Raw genomic sequence first — 19,364 nt, forward strand, 5'->3', positions numbered from 1 at the left:
TGATAACATGTCTGCAAAGAAGCCAATAAAACCTCTTCTTACCCATCCAAAAATAAATAAATAATAAATAACAAGTAGCGTCGGACTGGGGGATCCAGGGCTCAATGAGCTGCCAACTCAGGGGCCCGCACACAGCCATGGGCCACTCACCCCAGGCTCAACCACTTCCACCTCCTCGCCATCTGCCCCCGCATGCATTTTTTATTATTTTTGCGGCCATGATTGGGGACATATAGAGAGGTTAGGAAGCAGCGCTTAGGGTGTGTGGCCAGGGAGTGGGTCTGTTTCCTGGTGTCCTGCTGGCCCAGACCAACCATGATAACACCTGTCATTTACTTGAATGGAAAGTGCCGGTCATCAATGGTAACAGGAGGATGTCATTCAAATGAGGGGCAGCAATATGTAAGGTCACAGGCTTTTCATAACCAACAGAAATATATCTGCAGAAAAATGCTAAATGCAGAAAAATCATAAGTGCCTTATGTACCATAAGTTTGTAACACAGAGGTTACAGGCGACTAGTGATGGGTGAATTTGTGGCGTTTCACCGAAAAATTTGTGAATTTCCCATGAAATTCGGGAAGCGTCACCAGTGTCTCTTATTTGACGCCGGCGTCCGTTTTTTTGCACCGGTGTCCGTTTTTTTTATGCCAGCGTCCAATTTTTTTGACACCGGCAAATTTCCACTGGCGATTTTTTGCGGCGGTTTCGCAAATTTATTCACCGGCAGTGAATCGCAGGAATTTTCTGCGAATTAGCGTCTGGCGAATAAATTTGCCCACCACTACAGAACCACTGAAGACAACACAGCTCTTGCCTATTGAATCCACCAATAATACTTTTATTGTGACCAACACCAAGTCAACTTCTAGCAGTGATAATATCCAAGATAGACCAGTGTAAGTGTCAATCAGAGTCAATGACCATGTGCAGAGGTCAGCTATAGGAGGGAGGTATCTGGACAGAGGTTTTAGAAAGCAGAGGTTTTAGTGACTAGTTATTTAAGAATAACTTTTTTTTATAAACCAACAAGGGCTTGTCCACATCAAAGACCCCTCAAGAGGGCTCCTTTTAATTTGCTGAAATATTAAAGCATGAGTTCATTCAACTGAATTGACTGTAGCGCTTGGCTAAACAATCAATGACTACGTTGTCGGAGTTGTAATCCCATGGTCAATCTGCAGGATATGTAGATAGAAAAGCAAATAAGGACCGCACTAGCACACCGCTCTCCCCTCAATTCAGGTGCACAGTCAAAAACAGTGTCCCCACTGTAGGTACAACAAAGACTCGAAAGGCAGACGGCACTTCTGAAGATGGGGTTTATTGGAGTTCCTGCTGGAACTCCAATAAACCCCATCTTCAGAAGTGCCGTCTGCCTTTCGAGTCTTTGCAATCTGCAGGATAACTTCTAATTAAATTACATGATTTCTAAATGATTAATGAAAGAACCTCTAATTCAGATGACTTTCTCTCAAATTTTGAATGAGCAAATTATGGATCGGATTCAGTTAAATTTTATGAGGGCATTAAGACGACACCTATAATTATTCTGTGCATTTTTATGCTCTATAATGAAATTCTTGAAACTTGTTTCCATGATCTGGTTTATTCCCCCCACGGAAAATAAATAGAATGAACAGTAAACAAACCAACATTTTTGATTTCGCATTAAGGCAGAAATCACTTGTTATTTATTACTGTTCCGAATAAACATGAAAAGCACTGGAGCTTACCTGGGCCATTTAAATACTGTGTCAGGGAACAATGCAGACGCACCACTATAGGCTCTGTCCGGATGACATCCCAAGCAACAGCAATTTCTTCCTGGTGGGGGGTAAAAAATGGTTTTATTGCAATTATCATTTGTGCCTATTCCTTTAATTTTCAAAAGAGTAAAAATAGACCAACATCTCTACCTTACACTTGTATAATAATGCCCCTTATTAGTGCTGAACAATGCTTTAAAAAAAATAAGAATACCTCGAAAACCTCGAAAATTTCTTTGGGACAATTCCCAGTGGGAAAAAAAAATCTGAAAACCTCTAAAAGTCCAGATGAATTATAAGCAGTCCAAAAAGATCAGTGCAGCTCCCATTGACTTCTATAGGACTCAACTTTTACTTGGCAAGGTTTTGCATTAAAGATTTTCATGGTTTTTACACTTAATTCTGAATTTGAGCTTTTTAGAAAAATAGGAAAACCACACGTTTTTTGAGAATTGTGGAAAAATGGCAGATGAGCAGCTAGCAGGTTTGCTCAATATCTTTCACCTGGCCTTTAATATCCCTTCCCAGCAACCTTATTGGTTGGGAGGGGTCAGCCAATCAGGGCTGACTTTGCACTATATAAGTCCATGCCTCCTCACAGCTGGTGCTTGAGCATTAGCTACTGTTGGAACACTATGGCCTAGTCCCTAGCTCCTGTTCTTGCCCCTCCTGCTTATTGTTTCCAGTACTGACTCTGCTCCCCAATGCTGATAGAATCCTGATCCAGATTCTGCCTCCTCACTTGCACCATCTTTTTCCAGTCTTATCTATGCTTATCCTGTCCTGTCACCAATTCTTCACCCACTTCATCCTGCTCCAGTCTGTCCCTGACTCTATGCCCGCTCCAACCTGTTTTTAAGTCTATAACCGCTCTGTCCTGCTCCAGTCTGTTCTTGAGTCTACTCCTGCTCTTTTCCACTCCAACCTTTCACCTGTTCCATCACTATCCTGTTCCTGATCTTCAGTCTCTCCTTTCTCAGTTTCTGTTGGTCATAACAGCTCATGCCTTAAAAAAAACCCTTACAAGAATGTAAAATTGTATTAAGCAATCATTTTTGAGGATCAGTGGTTAGCATTGCTGTCTTGCAGTGCTGGGGTCCTAGATTCAATAGCCATGAGTTTGAATGTTTTCCCTGTGTCTGTGTGAGTTTCCTCCAGGAACTCCTGTTTCCTCCAAACACATACATACAGGCAAATTGGTTCCTGCTAAAAATGACCACACTTTGAAAAAAGTTAGGCAGAAAAAAAAAGTAGTGCGGGGGCTATTAAATATACCTGAATCACTCTCTCTGTAGCAATTATTATGATTAGTCACAATGATGCACAAAAGTCACCTGCCTTTCAGTAAATACACTGGCATTCGGCAGGTCTCACTGTGAAAATGATCAGAGGTGTTTTAAAAAAGGCTATTTTAACACAATTCAGTGAATTAATAACCTTGACAGATTTGTGCTTTTTTAAAATATTTCACAGTTATTTTTTTTAGGTTAGAGATTCAAAACCATTACATACTGAGCTATACATCTTAGCTTTCCTTTGGACCATCCTGCTATAGATTCTGATTGTTTCAGTTTACCTACTGTATTAGTTGTGCTGTTCAACCAATTCTAGTGTTCAGTCCCATTAGTGGGCACATTTACTAAGCGTCAAATATCAAGGGTTAATTAACCCTCGAATTCGACCCTCGAAGTTAAATCCTTCGAATTCGAATATCGAATTCGAAGGATTTTGTGCAAATACTTCGACCGATCGATCAAAGTAAAAATGGTTCGATCAAACGATTACCGTATATACTCGAGTATAAGCCGAGTTTTTAAGCCCCCAAAATATGCTAAAAAACTCCACCTCGGCTTATACTCGGGTCAAGCGCAAAAACGGTCGCCGGCGCCTAAGAATAGTCGCCGGCGTCCAAGAATAGTCGCCGGCGTCCAAGAATAGTCTCCAAGAATATTCGCCAGCATCCAAAAACGAGACGCTGGCACCTCCAATGGGAGCAGAAACCCTCAATTTTTTGATTGAAACTTACCAGAAGCTGCTGCATTTCTCACCCTAGGCTTATACTCGAGTCAATAAGCTTTCCCAGTTTTTGGAGGTAAAATAAGGTACCTCGGCTTATACTCGGGACGGCTTATACTCGAGTATATACGGTAAATCCTTCGAATTGAACGATTCAAAGGATTTTAATCGATCGATTGAATGATTTTCTTCGATCAGAAAAAGCTTAGAAAACTTATGGGGAAGGTCCCCATAGGCTAACATTGTAGCTCGGTAGGTTTAAAGTGGTGAAGTATGTAGTCGAAGTTTTTTTTAAAGAGACAGTAGTTCGACTATCGAATGGTCGAATAGTCAAACGATTTTTAGTTCGAATCGAAGACGTAGTTGAAGGTCGAAGTAGACTATTCGATGGTCGAAGTACCCCAAAAAAAACCTTCGAAATTCTAAGTTTTTTTACTTTGAATCCTTCACCTGAGCTTAATAAATGTGCCCCTAAGTATATTAGTGTAAATTATGCAAGTCTCTGCTTCTGACTGCATGCTGAAATAACATTTGGGGCATATTTAGGAAAGGGTGAAAACAGAGATTGCCACATTTGGGAAATGACATGGGTGTTCCAGAAGCTACAGAAGGGAAGTCAGGAATTACCAAATTTGTGTTAACAGGGCAACTAGGCTTAAAGAGGCATTTTAGCCCCATGTTGAACATGAGTTCAATGGATAAGGCTTATGCTAAACATACATTGTTTTAATTATGAAATGTCTTTTTGGTTTTGGTTATATCTTAAGATAAACAGGGGAATTGAAGCTACTCCATGTTTGGTTTTTGCAAGGAAGATATATAGATTATATAACCTCCAACCTTTGTTATGGCATACAGATAAGCAGAATAATGTGATACAGGGATTTATATATATATATATAAATATATATAGGTAATCCGTTTATCTATATATCATGAGCCAAACATGGAGTAGCTTCCCCTGTTAAGTAAAAAAAATAACAAAATTACACAATTATTGTGTAATAAAACAAATAGGCAAAAAGTATGTTCCGCACATGCCCTATCCGTTGATCAATTAGGTATTATACGACGCCTTAAATACTCTATGGCCAGATGGTACAACCAAAAAATTCTAATGTTTATGAAAGAAATGCAGAAATGTTTTTGCTGCACTGAAAATGTATTAAAGGGATGTTTGTTAACAATATCAGTTATATTTTGTATGCCTTTGATCGGTTTAGTAGCTATGCAAACAAAGTACATATATCTAAATATAGTTCTTTTTATAAATATTTAAATATGTGTGCAGATACCAAGCGCAATTAGAGCATATGTTCACTTGTCTTCAGGGCAGCCATCAGGGGGGGAACAGGGGGGAGAGTTGTAGGGGGCCCCGAGGGTAAGGGTCTGGCTTCGGGAAGGCATGGACGTTTCAGGGGCCCTGGCCACCAATTTTCTCATAATGTAGGGGGGGGGGCCTGGCCACCAATTTTGGCCACCAATTTTTTTTTCTCATGTGGGGTCCTAGCCACCAATATTTTTTAATGGGGGGCCCTGCCCACAAATGTTTTTTTATGGGAGGCCCTGACCACCAATATCTTTTTATTTTTTATTAACATGTGGGAACCGTAGCCACCAATATTTTTTTGTTTTTTTACTGTGTGGTGGGGGGCGGACCTGTGGGGTAGGGAGGGCGGATCTGTAGATGGGGCTTGCGGTGGGTGCAGCCCAGGGGGCCCAGGAATTTTGTCGTATGGGGCCCTGCGATTTCTGATGGCGGTCCTGCTTGTCTTACTATGTTAACTGCCATCATTTCATAGCAATAAGTCCTTGTGCATGCTGGAAATCATTATACTGTGGGTATCAAGTTGCACATTAAGCCAAGTGGCCAAGTAAAAGTTTCTGTGCCATGTTAGAATAAACGAGCTTCAATTGAATCAGCAGCTTAGCAATGAAATCTCATGGGGCATGCTGGTAACACCAAAATAACAAACAAAGGATCCCATGCTATTGTGTAGTAGATATTTCAGATGTAAACATAGGAAATGAATAAAAATTATATATGTCCACATTAAGCGTGAACAAAAACATTATCAGCTAAGTGTAAAACTCAAATTAACTGTAATAATACAATGCCCCAAGGCTTCAATACAAATCTGAAAAGCCTCTGGTTCCTGTTGATCAAACAGCCAATTCAATGACACTCAGAAAATCAATGCTAATTATTGTCATTACGATAATTGCTACATGTCTAATGCAGTCGTTTTTTCTTCTGAGCGGGTTCTGGGTTTTTTTTGTGTCACCATTATAAAATGTTAACACTATTTTTATTTCAAACAAAGGGGAAACTAGGACCAAAAAAATGACTTGAATATGATTTGCCTTAAATAATCTCTGCTGCAAAGGGGTAATAATATGGTCTTTTCAAATCTAGAAGCAATCCTGGTGGCCGTTAATGTTAAAATAAAACTGATTTTCCTTGGTCAGCTGTGTCTGGCAGGGAACTGTACTGTACAATTTGATAGAACCTTCACATTGAAGAAACGGAAGTTCTAAACACTGCTCTAGTAACTATTCCTATTAATAGTTATTTTATTTGCTTATAGGTGCAGAGTAAGCACAGCGGAGCTCGTGGGTCACATCTTCTGATTTTTTTTCGGGAAGTGAGCACAGTATTGGTGCATGCACAGTTAGAGAAGTCTTCCTGTTCCTAGTAACTGCACATACACCAAAAGTGATGGAAATTGCCAAAGGGAAGGAAAAGGACCCAAAGAAATCTGAAGAGCCGGAAGATGGTGCCCATGAGCTATACTTACTCTGCACTTAAAGGATTAGGGGCACTTATAGGTGTTATCACTTATGCTGGGGGAGTGCAGGGAGGGGGTACTATGTAAGGTACTGCGTATAGGTTTTTATTAGTAGGGGGGTTGAGTTTTCCTTTAAGGGCAATACTCCCTGACAGTTGCCAAGAGATGATTGGGTTTAGTGAGATACTGTATGTTATAATCTCCAGTATACATATTTTCTGAGTGGTTTGTACCTGAATTATAGTAGCTGTAGTAAGCAATCTCTGGGGGGCTGATTCACTAAGGGTCGAATATCGAGGGTTAATTAACCCTCGATATTCGACTAGGAATTAAAATCCTTCGGCTTCGAATATCGAAGTCGAAGGATTTAGCGCAAATACTGCGATCGTACGATCAAAGCATTATTCCTTCGATCGAACGATTTGAAGGATTTTAATCCAACGATCGAAGGAATATCCTTCGATCAAAAAAACTTAGGAAAGCCTATGGGGACCTTCGGTAGCTTTTAGCTGCCGAAGTAGGGGGTCGAAGTTTTGTTTAAAGAGACAGTACTTCGACTATCGAATGGTCGAATAGTCGAACGATTTTTAGTTCGAATCCTTCGATTCGAAGTCGTAGTCGAAGGTCGAAGTAGCCCATTCGATGGTCGAAGTAGCCCAAAAAATACTTCGAAATTCGAAGTTTTTTTACTTCGAATCCTTCACTCGAATTTAGTGAATCGGCCCCTAAATGTTGGTTCAGAAGAGTGTAATTGAGGTACAGCACCACATAAGGGAAAAATCAATTAGAAATAGTGCTGGGTGAATCTGTGCCATTTCGCTTAGCCAAAAAAATGACAAAAAATTTGCAAAACACATTGAAGTTAATAATTTTGATGAGCGTCAATTTTGAGGCGAGCAACAATTTTTATATGCGCGACTGTTTGGTCCAAATTCATTAAAGTCAATAATTTTGACCCGCGACAATTTTTTTTAATCCTTATTGTAAGCATAACAATCCTATTGGGTTTTATTAATGTTTAAATTAATTTTTAAGTCGATTTAAAGTATGAAAATCCAAAATTATTGAAAGACCTCTAATCTGGTCCCAAGCATTCTTGATAACAAGTCCTGTACTTGACTTGATTTTATACATTATATCAAGGGCAATGTAAGCTTGATGCAACATAAGTGTTTGAGGAAAACCAACTCAACATTGAAGGATACTACACAGGAAGGTTCTTGAGTTTCTTCCCAATCCTCATCTTCATCTACCAAGTCTAAAATACATAGCTCCCATTTACTTCTGAATTTAAATGAAATCTTACCTTTTACCCAATATTCCCTTCCTTTATACACAGAAGCACTCTTATTACAATACACTGAGGCAGATAGCAGCTAGGCTGCTGTAGGGACTCAAATATTTCTGGGGAGCAATAGATTCCGCCAAGGCAGCAAACACCCTGTGACGTAAAATAAATGCCCAAATATTTTAAAGTGATTAACTTACATCAAGGAAGCTAGCATCAATATGTAGATCGATATCTACATCATCGATGGCTCCATATTCCCTGAAAGACAGAACAACACAAAGCATTACTATTAGTCGTCATATTTAATAACAGTGCAGTATGTGGTATTGTGATATGTTATTGTAAATATTAAAGTAATTAAAAATATTAAACTTATTGTGAATATTAAAGCTCAATAAATAATAAAAGTATTAATTTAACAAATTGAGCACAAACTTTTTAACTGTCAAGAAGAGCTGTTTTTTATGATTTAAAAGTTAAAAACATATTTTCATGTCTTCCATATCAAAGCTCCATGGAAATACACAAAAGGACTTGGGATTCAATAAGAGATTCACACGATTCATTCAATAAATTGGGGCACATCATTCTACGCTGGTATCTTTTTTTTCTGAAGGACCTACTCTTTGACATTTTTGACATCTAAATGCAAAAGATAATGTTGATGCTTTGTGTTTAGGTTTAGCAGTTGGATTTACTTCCATTTACTTCCACTACTATATACGCTATGACAAAGGTATGCCATGCACTCTACATGTGTCTAAAACAGACAAATTACTTGGTTCTTAGATAAAGGAATAGTAGCAATTTAAGAGGTTGAAACATTGCTTCACCCTCTTATGTTGTTACAAAAACAAATAAGTAGTGATGGCTTTAACATATGAATAAGCTATGGAGTTGAACTGTGAAGCAGCTGAGACAGTATTTTCTGAACTTCAACATCCATTTCTAACCCCTCTAAGGTAAAGGAACTATCTTTTACCACTGAAGATAGACCCATAGTCCAAAGTGCCTCCCATTAATGTTTTTTTTGACTCAGCCCCACTGAATTTGTGTAATGTGTATGAACAATAAGGTCAAGGACTGCAGTATAGCAGCCTGTCTGTGGCTACACATTGACTGTGGGAAACTCTCGGTAAATCTTGCCAGTTTATGGAACTAACCGTTATGAATATATGCTTAAAATGTCACCAGCATAGTGTGCTAAATGCAAATAAAATTATGAAAAAGTCATATCACTGAGCTCTATGTTCTTGTCCCTTATAAATATACTGTTCTATTGCCTATGAGTTGCGTTGACCAGTTACATGCCCTTTTTGCAGCGGACCTTTCTTCTGGATTTGAAAGAGTTTAGGGTGTTATACTTATTGGTAAAGCAGAGATGCAGAGATGAGGGTTTCCTTTGATTCCAACCAGGGCACTATCTGTAATTGTGTTTGTTCTGTATGTTCTTCAATGTTTGGTAGAATAACTTTCTGCTGCTGACCCTTCTGTGACTGTAATTTGGGTTGTAATCTGCTCTACAGTTGGGACTGCTGTAAATGATTCTCTTTAAACCTTGGTGGAACATGTTATCAACCTTACTTTCTTTATTACTATGTAGATGTCTGCTAAGAACTTGCATTTACATATTGTCAATATTTTTGTGCCCATTTGGGTCAGTTTATCAAACCCAAGTAATAAAAAAATGCTCTACTGCTCATCCACAGTTATTTGTGATCACATAAACAAAATTACGCCTAAGAAATAAATTCAGCAATTATGATAATCCTCTTTGCAATGTAGAGAATTACCTGAGAGAAACAGCACTGAACCCATAGATCTCTCTCACCGCTGCCAGGTCAGCTTCCAACTGAGGGTGCTTGTGCAGTTCTCCATCATAGCTCACCTACAGGAAAAGATGGAACAGCTTGACATGACAGCAGGTTGGGAGATGAATACCAACTGAATTCACAAGATTCTATAATCATTAAACCTTCAAGAAAGAAAGTAGCTAAAAAAAGCTCTCCTTTATCAAGGGTATTTTGTAGAATTTATAAAGAAAAATAAAAAGCCAAAAGTTGGAGATCTGTTCCACTCTTCAAATGGCTCATAAATAAAAAAGGTCAGTTTCGGAAATAGTCATTTAAATGCACATATTTGTGTTGCTTGGAATGCACATTAGTCAATTTAGCAAGATATGACCTGTGTATCACATAAGTGATTAAAAACATTTGTGGACAGACCAGTGACCTCTCAATTAAATAAAGCTGTTGTCTTGCACTTGAGTGACACTGTATATAAATAGTCATCACCAAATCACTAGGTGTTCCTTCAATAATCAGATTGTTTAGATAGATAGATAGATAGATAGATAGATAGATAGATAGATAGATAGATAGATAGATAGATAGATAGATAGATAGATGATAGATAGAGAGATAGATGATAGATAGATAGATAGATAGATAGATAGATAGATAGATTACTTATAGAGATGTGTCTATGGGAACAACAACATACCCACCCACACATACACACCTTGCAATACTAGTCATCCACATAGTAATTTAGCCATTCTTATCTTTCTAAAATACCCACAAGACAAGTCTTGCAGTTTTGACAATAGGATACATTTTTCATACTATATATATTATTCTTCATTCTGCCACAAACATGACCCATTTAATGTGTTAGCAATAGACTGATCATTATTGTTTGCACAATATCTAAATAAAAGGCTTTGTGCAAGTGTGCAAGTAAGGAACTAATTATAAGGACCCTGCTCATGTAAGTGTCATAAAGATAAATAACGTTTGACACCCAGGGATATAAAAATTGAATAGAAAGCTGACAAGGGCAATCACATCAGAGCATAAATTGAACCTGAATGGTGCTCCAGGAACTCTGCATCAGTTAATTGCGTTAGAATTACTGTGCGAGGTCAGGAATCTGCAATGAAATATGCCCACTCAGCACTTTCTTCATAATAGCATTGTATAAAGCTACTTTTAGACCACTGACATCTATAAAGGGGCATGCAATGAACACCCCTTAAGAGAGAAAACCAACCAATAGAAATGCAAAAAAAAAATCCTTATTTTACATTAACTTAGCATATTGCTCCAAAACTGGCATTTCAGCTGCCCACAAAATGGGTAATATACCAGACTGAGGTATAGGAGGAAATCTACAGAAAATAATTATTGGTAGACAAGGTTGGTAAACAAATAATGATCTTAGACATAAAAGATTGGGGAATTGATATTCGATAATCGATATTTGATCATCATTTATGTAAAAGTACTTCTACCCCTAGAACCTTCTCAATTAACACACTGCCATTTATTATAGAACTTGCATTTATATTGTTTCTGCCAAAGTGCATACATTTGCATTTATCAACATTGAACCTATTTTTCCAGTTTGCTGCCCCCAGTTTTCCAGTTTAGACAAATCACTGTGCAAAGTGGCAGCATCCTGCATGGAACCTATAGTTCTGCACAATTTAGTTTTATATGCAAAAATAGAAACATAACTTTCAATGCCCACCTCCAGATCATTAATAAACAAATTGAAAAGCAAAGGACCAAGTACAGACCCTTGTGGTACTCCACTAACAACATTGACTGCCAGTGCCGGGCCATGTTGGGCAGGCGCCCTAGGCAGGCCCAGCACTCGCGGCGCCTGTATTGTGTGCGCGCATTTGCGCTGGCGTGCGCACGCGCGCAGAAGCGCATGCGCAGAAGCGCACAAAGCGCAAAAGTCGGCAAGAGAAGGGAACCGGACAATGGGGTAGGCGACAGAGGAGGAACGTGCCTGGCGCCCTCCCAGCTTTGCACCCTAGGCACGTGCCTACTCTGCCTACCCCTAGTTCTGGCCCTGCTGACTGCTCACTACATAGTTTTACTACTTCACACTACTACAGCACCTCAACAAGACAACTAAACCTATCACCAGCTAGGCATCATTTGTTGGTTCTTCTGTGTTGGCTTAATATTTACTGTGACCTCCTGCCCAAGTCTTTGGACCTATCTCCACCTTTAAGGAGGTGTCAAGGATTAACTGTAAGTAGGGTTGCCACCTTTTCTAAAATTCTTTTCTGGCTGGTGGGGGGTGGGTACACAAAGGGGTGGGCCGTGATGTAAAAATGGGCGGGCTGCGATGTCAAAAGGGGCGGGGCCGCACCACGGACACTAAAAAGTTAAGTTCCAGGGGGATCCAGGGGATTGGGGGCAGGCTGAGGGCTCTTTTTAAGCGTATTACAAATTTACTGGCAGCTACATTGCTGGTAAATTTGTAATACCGGCCCCAGCCTTGGCAGGCATTTTACCGGCTGGGCCGGTAAAATACCGGCCGGGAGGCAACCCTAACTGTAAGTCCACCAAAGCACTTTATACTACTAAAAGAGCCACCTGATCATGTCTGTAACAACTTCAAACAGGAGCTACATAACCTGCTATTATTTATTTCATAGCCTTAAATCCAACAAAACACCTCTCCTGAAGGAAGATATATAAGTAAGTACCTCCCTCAATTTACTATTTAGGGGTATCAACACAAGAAGGACACTTTTTCAGGGGTGTGATTTTATCTCTTCTCTACATTTGTATGAACCTCTGGTGATTACTACTGTTTCAATTAGAGGCATGGATCTGTATTCTTCTATTCTTTAATTATTTGCGTTTAGTGCCTTATGTTTACTGCCTCATATTTATTTTAGCTCACCTGCCCTCCGTAATAAAACTCCTCCGAATCATTGTCTCCTTCTGAATCTTCCTCCACTGCACTGCTGTGCCTGGATTCCTAGGAACAGAATAAAAATGACTTATTCTAAAGGCAAAGAATACTTTATAACACTTGGTTAGTAGTCATGGGTGAATCTGTGGCGTCTCACTTCGCCAAAAAATTCTCAAACTTAGCGAAAAATAATTTTTGCTGCAGTTTTCGCAAATTTATTCGCTGTCGGTGAAACGCAGAAATTCACCATGAATCCATGTCTGGCGAATTTATTCGCCCATCACTACTGGTTAGTAATGTACAGTATGTTGACTAATGTCTTTATGTTGCATTGTTGTACCAAAATAAAAAGTTGTCCCTCCATTACATGTTATTCGTTTGTTTACAATGACTTTAAAAAGGTAATATTATAATTGTTTCAGTTACAATGCCAGGACAAAGGGACCCTTCAGCCGACCCTTCGCCTAAAGACTATCCTAAGCCCATATGTTTAAAAATATAAAGAGACACTGCAACATAGAAATGACCCAAATTATACTGTATAGGGAATAAAGTACCCCTTATTGTAAAATATAAGAATATTATAAGTCACCGATGAGTTTCATGACTCTGAGATTATTTCTAATAACCTCATATTTTCCCACAAGGGATACATTATTTATTATAATACACAAGTTTTAGTGAGTCATGTGACAAAAATTGCAGAACTAAGCTCCGTTTATAATTGATGACATCATTAAGAGCCGTTTAGGAGGATATAATTTACAGAATATTCATGGCTTTTGTGCATTATATATGTTTAATTTAAACCAGTGATCCCTAACAGTGGCTCACGAGCAACATGTCACTCACCAACCCATTGGATGTTACTCCCAGTGGCCTCAAAGCAGGTGCTTATTTTTGAATTCCTGGCTTGGAGGCAACTTTTGGTAACATAAAAGCCATGTGAAGTGCCAAACCAGAGCCTTCTGGAAGATGCCAGTCCACATAGGGGCTACCCAATTACAGCACTTTTCATGCAAAATGAAAGATTACAAATAAGGGCAAAGGCATGGGGATCAGTCAGGATGGGGCTCCTCCATTGCATTTTGTCAGTGTTTTAGAACTATGAGACGGGATTTGTTAGAAATTCAAATGGGCAGCACTCCGATTAAAAGAAAGCCTTTATTTTTCACATGCAGGGCAACAGCAGAGCAACGTTTCGAGCCACCTGGCTCTTTATCAAGCTATGAGACGGGTACTAGCAGGGGTTTCTTGCTTGCAGAAGTGAATAACTACGGCTGATTATCTACCAACAACTGATGTGACAATCACCTTACATTTATGGACCATATTGGAGTAAGGTGCATTAATGTGCTATGGGCTGCCCTGATGGGACTTCTTACAGGGCAGGCACAATACTACTCACAGTCAGGCCCATATCTGTATAAACTGTCATTCAAAATCAGGTGTTACACCAAATGATAAAGATACTTTGATACTTTTAAGTGATACTTTGTCCCAGTATCTATTGCTTAACAATGTACTAGGTTTACCTTGACTAAAATTATGCTCTTTGCTATAAAAATATGACAAACACATTACCATGCTTTTAATCAATAACTCCCCATCCTTTTTCACCCATGAGCTACATTCAAACCTAAAAATAGTTAGAGAGCAACATAAGCAAGCAAAAATCTCCTGGGGTACCAAATATGGGCTCAGATTGGCTATTGGTAGCCCCAAAGTGGATTTGCAGCCTTCAGGAGTTTGGAGGTAGACATGGTTTTTATGCAACTAAAGTTGCCTTCAAGGCAACTGGGAGTAACATCCAAAGGATTGGAGAGTAACTTGTAGCTCACAAGCCACTGGTTGGAGTCCACTGCACAACAAGATTTTTAATCCATTACTATATTACAAAGAAAAAAGACAAAGGTTAAATGTGCAAAGGTTTAAATATGTCAACTAAAAACTGTACTGTGTTCCTGCTTTATTGTACTCAAGCAGAGACCTAATGGGGTTCTTAACCAGTGAAGAGTCCCATGCTCAGTTATAAAGTATTGACTCACACAATCTCATTTAAAATTCAGCCTTCACCTTGCCAAAAGATTTCGATTCCAATCAAATTAAATATTAATAACAATGGAGTTGAGATCTCCCCAAGCACAGACCAAACTTTAGAACATCATTTTCAATTCTATGTTACATTTCAGCCATATTTCCCAAATATATCAGGTCAATGATACCTGAAACAAACACACACACATATACAGTTGGGGTGTGCAGTTCAGTTTATTGCATTTCCATTAAAACTGAATGCAATTTTAGCCATAAACAGAGCTCTCATTAGAGGAACTAACACAATGAACAAATAAATGTTGTGGAGCCTCATTATTTAAACAAAGTAGTAGTAATAAAATACTCAAACCTATGGTCCTTCAGATGTGTAGTATTATCCAGACTGCTACTATAAGAACTATCTGCCCCTACTATCCCTCAGCCGCAGTCCCTTCCCAGAGACTATTATCCCCACATTTGCTATAGGCACCATCTCTCCATACTATACCTGCTATCCCAAAGTCACACTCCCTTCCCAGAGACTATTATTCCTCTGTTACTATAGGCACCATCACGCCCTACTATACCTGCTATCCCACAGTCACACTCCCTTGCCAGAGACTATTATCCACTGTTACTATAGGCACCATCTCTCCCTACTATACCTGCTATCCCACAGTCACTCTCCCTTCCCAGAGACTATTATCCACTGTTACTATAGGCACCATCTCTCCCTACTATACCTGCTATCCCAAAGTCACACTCCCTTCCCAGAGACTATTGTTCCACTGTTACTATAGGCACCAACACTCCCTACTATACCTGCTATCCCACAGTCATACTCCTTTCCCAGAGACTATTATCCACTGTTACTATAGGCACCATCTCTCCCTACTATACCTGCTATCCCACAGTCACACTCCCTTCCCAGAGACTATTATCCACTGTTACTATAGACACCATCTCTCCCTACTATACCTGCTATCCCACAGTCACTCTCCCTTCCCAGAGACTATTATCCACTGTTACTATAGGCCCCATCTCTCCTACTATACCTGCTATCCCACAGTCACACTCCCTTCCCAGAGACTATTATCCACTGTTACTATAGACACCATCTCTCCCTACTATACCTGCTATCCCACAGTCACACTCCCTTCCCAGAGACTATTATCCCACTGTTACTATAGACACCATCTCTCCCTGCTATACCTGCTATCCCATAGCCACACTCCCTTCCCAGAGCCTATTACCCCACTGTTACTATAGGCACCATCTCTCCCTACTATACCTTTTATCCCACAGTCACACTCCCTTCCCAGAGACTATTATCCCACTGTTACTATAGACACCATCTCTCCCTATTATACCTGCTATCCCACAGCTACTGTTCCTTCCCAGAGACTATTATCCCACTGTTACTATAGGCACCATCTCTCCCTTCTATACCTGCTATCCCACAGTCACACTCCCTTCCCAGAGACTATTATCCACTGTTACTATAGCCACCATCTCTCCCTACTATACCTGTTATCCCACAGTCACACTCCCTTCCCAGAGACTATTATCCTACTGTTACTATAGGCACCATCTCTCCCTACTATAACTGCTATCCCACAGTCACACTCCCTTCCCAGAGACTATTATCCCACTGTTACTATAGGCACCATCTCTCCCTACTATACCTTTTATCCCACAATCACACTCCCTTCCCAGAGACTATTATCCCACTGTTACTATAGACACCATCTCTCCCTACTATACCTGCTATCCCACAGCTACTGTTCCTTCCCAGAGACTATTATCCCACTATTACTATAGGACCATCTCTCCCTACTATAACTGCTATCCCACAGTCACGCTCCCTTCCCAGAGACTATTATCCCACTATTACTATAGGACCATCTCTCCCTACTATACCTGCTATCCCACAGTCACACTCCCTTCCCAGAGACTATTATCCACTGTTACTATAGGCACCATCTCTCCCTACTATACCTTATATCCCACAGTCACACTCCCTTCCCAGAAACTATTATCCACTGTTACTATAGACACTATTATCCCACTGTTACTATAGACACCAACTCTCCCTACTATACCTGCTATCCCACAGTCACACTCCCTTCCCAGAGACTATTATCCACTGTTACTATAGGCACCATCTCTCCCTACTATACCTGTGACAGTGACACTTTGACCATTGTACAGGGTTGGACTGGGCCGGAGTGGGCCAACCTGGATCCGCTCCCTGCTGCCTCCTGACCTGTGACCACTGCCCTTTGACCTCCTCCCTGGCCCCAATCGTGGGAGGAAGAGAACAAGGTAAGTGAGAGAGGGGGGGGGGGCGCTGGCGCACAATTCAAAATTTGGGAAGTTGTATATATTTCCCCTTGTTAACTGCATTAAGGTTCCTGTGTAATATTTCATAGAAATCACACCTCACATTTTTGAATTTTGAAATTGAGCCTTAAAGCTAATTTAAACATTATTTCTCCCTGCATTTTAATGGTAAAAAAGTCAATGTTAATATAACACATGTCAATAAATGTCTGTTATCCAGACAGAAAAGCATAATATAGGTTTATGACTCTATTAAATCTCTGGCTTTATAGCTGCCTATTTACTGCCTGTAGACTAATTACAGTGCTTGCTTTACATTTTTAATTGTGGGTTATCAAAGATATCTGCTTTGTTCATAGTTTCTATAGAAGCAAATCTTTTAGGGGGTCTTCATAGGGATGCCCTCACGCATTTTGGCAACGTTATATCTTTTAAAGCCAAAGGCAAAAAGAGAATGAACGGTGCAGAATGCCAAAAATAGTAAAAAGTAAAGGGACCAAACCAATTTATATTTAGAAATTCACCCCAAAAAAGTAGAAATAAGGTAAGGTCTCACAGTTCACCTCAGCCTAGAAGCTAGAACAATGAAGTCAGTGCCCCAGGCAAGAATCGAGTTAGGCCTTTTTCTTAATGCCCTAATAAATCATTTAACATTTTGAACGACCATTGTTTTGACTTTTTGGGACTCTCACGCTATATTCTCATTTCTCAACTTTATATGGGTTATTTATTAAAGTGCAAATGCCCAAAACTCAAAAATTTGTAGTTTTTTTTTTTACTATAAAATCCTAATTTTTAGTGAAAAAAATAGAATTTTTCGTGATTTATTATACTCCAAGGATGAAAAAACTCAGAATCTGTAAATGTGGCATCTCAAACCTGCCGAGGTTTTCATTTTCAATGGGAGAAGTCCCGAAGATATCCTGATCTGCTCTGGATTTAATGCAAAAATCCGAAGATTTTGTGGTTTTCGTGCAAAAAATCTGAATAGAGTTTTCAGTCGGAAATTCAGCAAAATTCATACAATTCAAATTTTTGTATGATTTTCACAATTTTATTCAGGAAAATGTATTGATAAATAAGGGGAAATAACCCGTGCGGATTTGGTCAAAGTATATATTTAAAAAAAAATTTGATAAATTTGAATTTTGATAAATAACCCCCTAAATATTTGTGGTTCAACCTAAGGCTCTTCAGTTGCCCTTTCATGTTGGAGGGTGCTGGTCGATGGGCTAATAAATTCGGCAGGCACAAATTCGCAGTGAATTTCCGTGTTTCGCTGCGTAAAAAAAAATCTGGGCGCACGTCGGAATAGTCGATCGCATCATAACTGTCACACGTCAACAATATTCAGACGCCCATTGACTTTAACGTGTACGTCAAAATTTACGCGATCGTCAAAATTTACACAAATTGAGGCAGGAGTCAAAATTGCCGCATTTTGCTAATTTTTCTGCGTTTCACAAATTTCACAAATTTTCCAGTGAAGCAAACTGGACTAATTATCCCATCACTGACAACAGTATGACAGGTCAAAAGTCTCTAATTTATATGAATAATGGAGGCCGTGCTGTGCCATAATTCCCCAAACGATTGACAGACCTGTATAGAAAGAATTTCTTCCGGGGGCATTTGCATTTTTCCCAGTGCTTTCCTCCTTCTCTAGACCATTCTTCAGTTTATAAACGAAATAGCAGAAAAAGCAGTACCTTACCTCTCCATTCTCTTTCTGTAGCTTCGATTTTATTGATAAGCAGTTAGTGATGTCATTGGATCTCCTCAACTCTGGAAGAAAAGTTCATATCATGTTTAGAATGTGAATGTATTTGCCTCGCACCTGTAACCAATATTATTGTACTGCAGAATACGGCTGAATTGGGTTAACGTTGTGCAAAATGCATCGCACATCCTTGCTTATCTGGCTTTTGAGCTAAACCCCTTTTTTTTTAACATTTTCCTAGCTTAGTAACCATAGAAATGTCAATAAATGCTGCTTATTGTACAATTTGTGTTGTTTTATTCATTACTAAAGGGGCTGTGGGAGTAAAGTCATTATGGATGTGCAAGGGATCAAATACAAATATACAACACTGATCAATGCACATTCTCTGGCTCAATTTTTTACCAGTAATTCATTCTGTTTATAAATTTTCAGAAACATGGGTTTTTAGTTACAAGTTTAACAGCATAAAATTTACAAGCCACAGTGCTTTATCAAGGTAAACACCAAATTGTGGTCCTACCTATTTTCCCTTAGGCATATTTGTCTAAAGCTCCCCCCTCCTTGCATGGTTGCATCTCCAGCAGGCTCCTGGGTCAAAAAGGAAAGTGGATGGACAGTACCATGGCAGGATTGGAAAGGAATCTTAGGAATAGTAGATGTCAAGGGCATGTGGGTGC

General features: G+C 39.4%; 1 protein-coding gene across 2 annotated transcripts in view; it reads right to left on the reverse strand.

Moving 5' to 3' along the window:
* Window positions 1–19,364, reverse strand: part of parp8.S (poly(ADP-ribose) polymerase family member 8 S homeolog) — a 169,619-nt gene that overhangs the window by 38,514 nt on the left and 111,741 nt on the right. For both annotated transcript variants that reach the window (XM_018244495.2, XM_041580576.1), the window contains exons 5-9: window positions 18,679–18,749; window positions 12,573–12,650; window positions 9,659–9,753; window positions 8,063–8,123; window positions 1,737–1,827 (exon numbers count right to left, since the gene is read on the reverse strand). In XM_018244495.2, coding sequence (XP_018099984.1) covers window positions 1,737–1,827; window positions 8,063–8,123; window positions 9,659–9,753; window positions 12,573–12,650; window positions 18,679–18,749 — 396 coding nt within the window. The remainder of the gene's footprint in view (window positions 1–1,736; window positions 1,828–8,062; window positions 8,124–9,658; window positions 9,754–12,572; window positions 12,651–18,678; window positions 18,750–19,364) is intronic.

This window comes from Xenopus laevis, chromosome 1S (genome assembly GCF_017654675.1).
Source record: "Xenopus laevis strain J_2021 chromosome 1S, Xenopus_laevis_v10.1, whole genome shotgun sequence".
Taxonomy (NCBI): Eukaryota; Metazoa; Chordata; class Amphibia; order Anura; family Pipidae; genus Xenopus; species Xenopus laevis.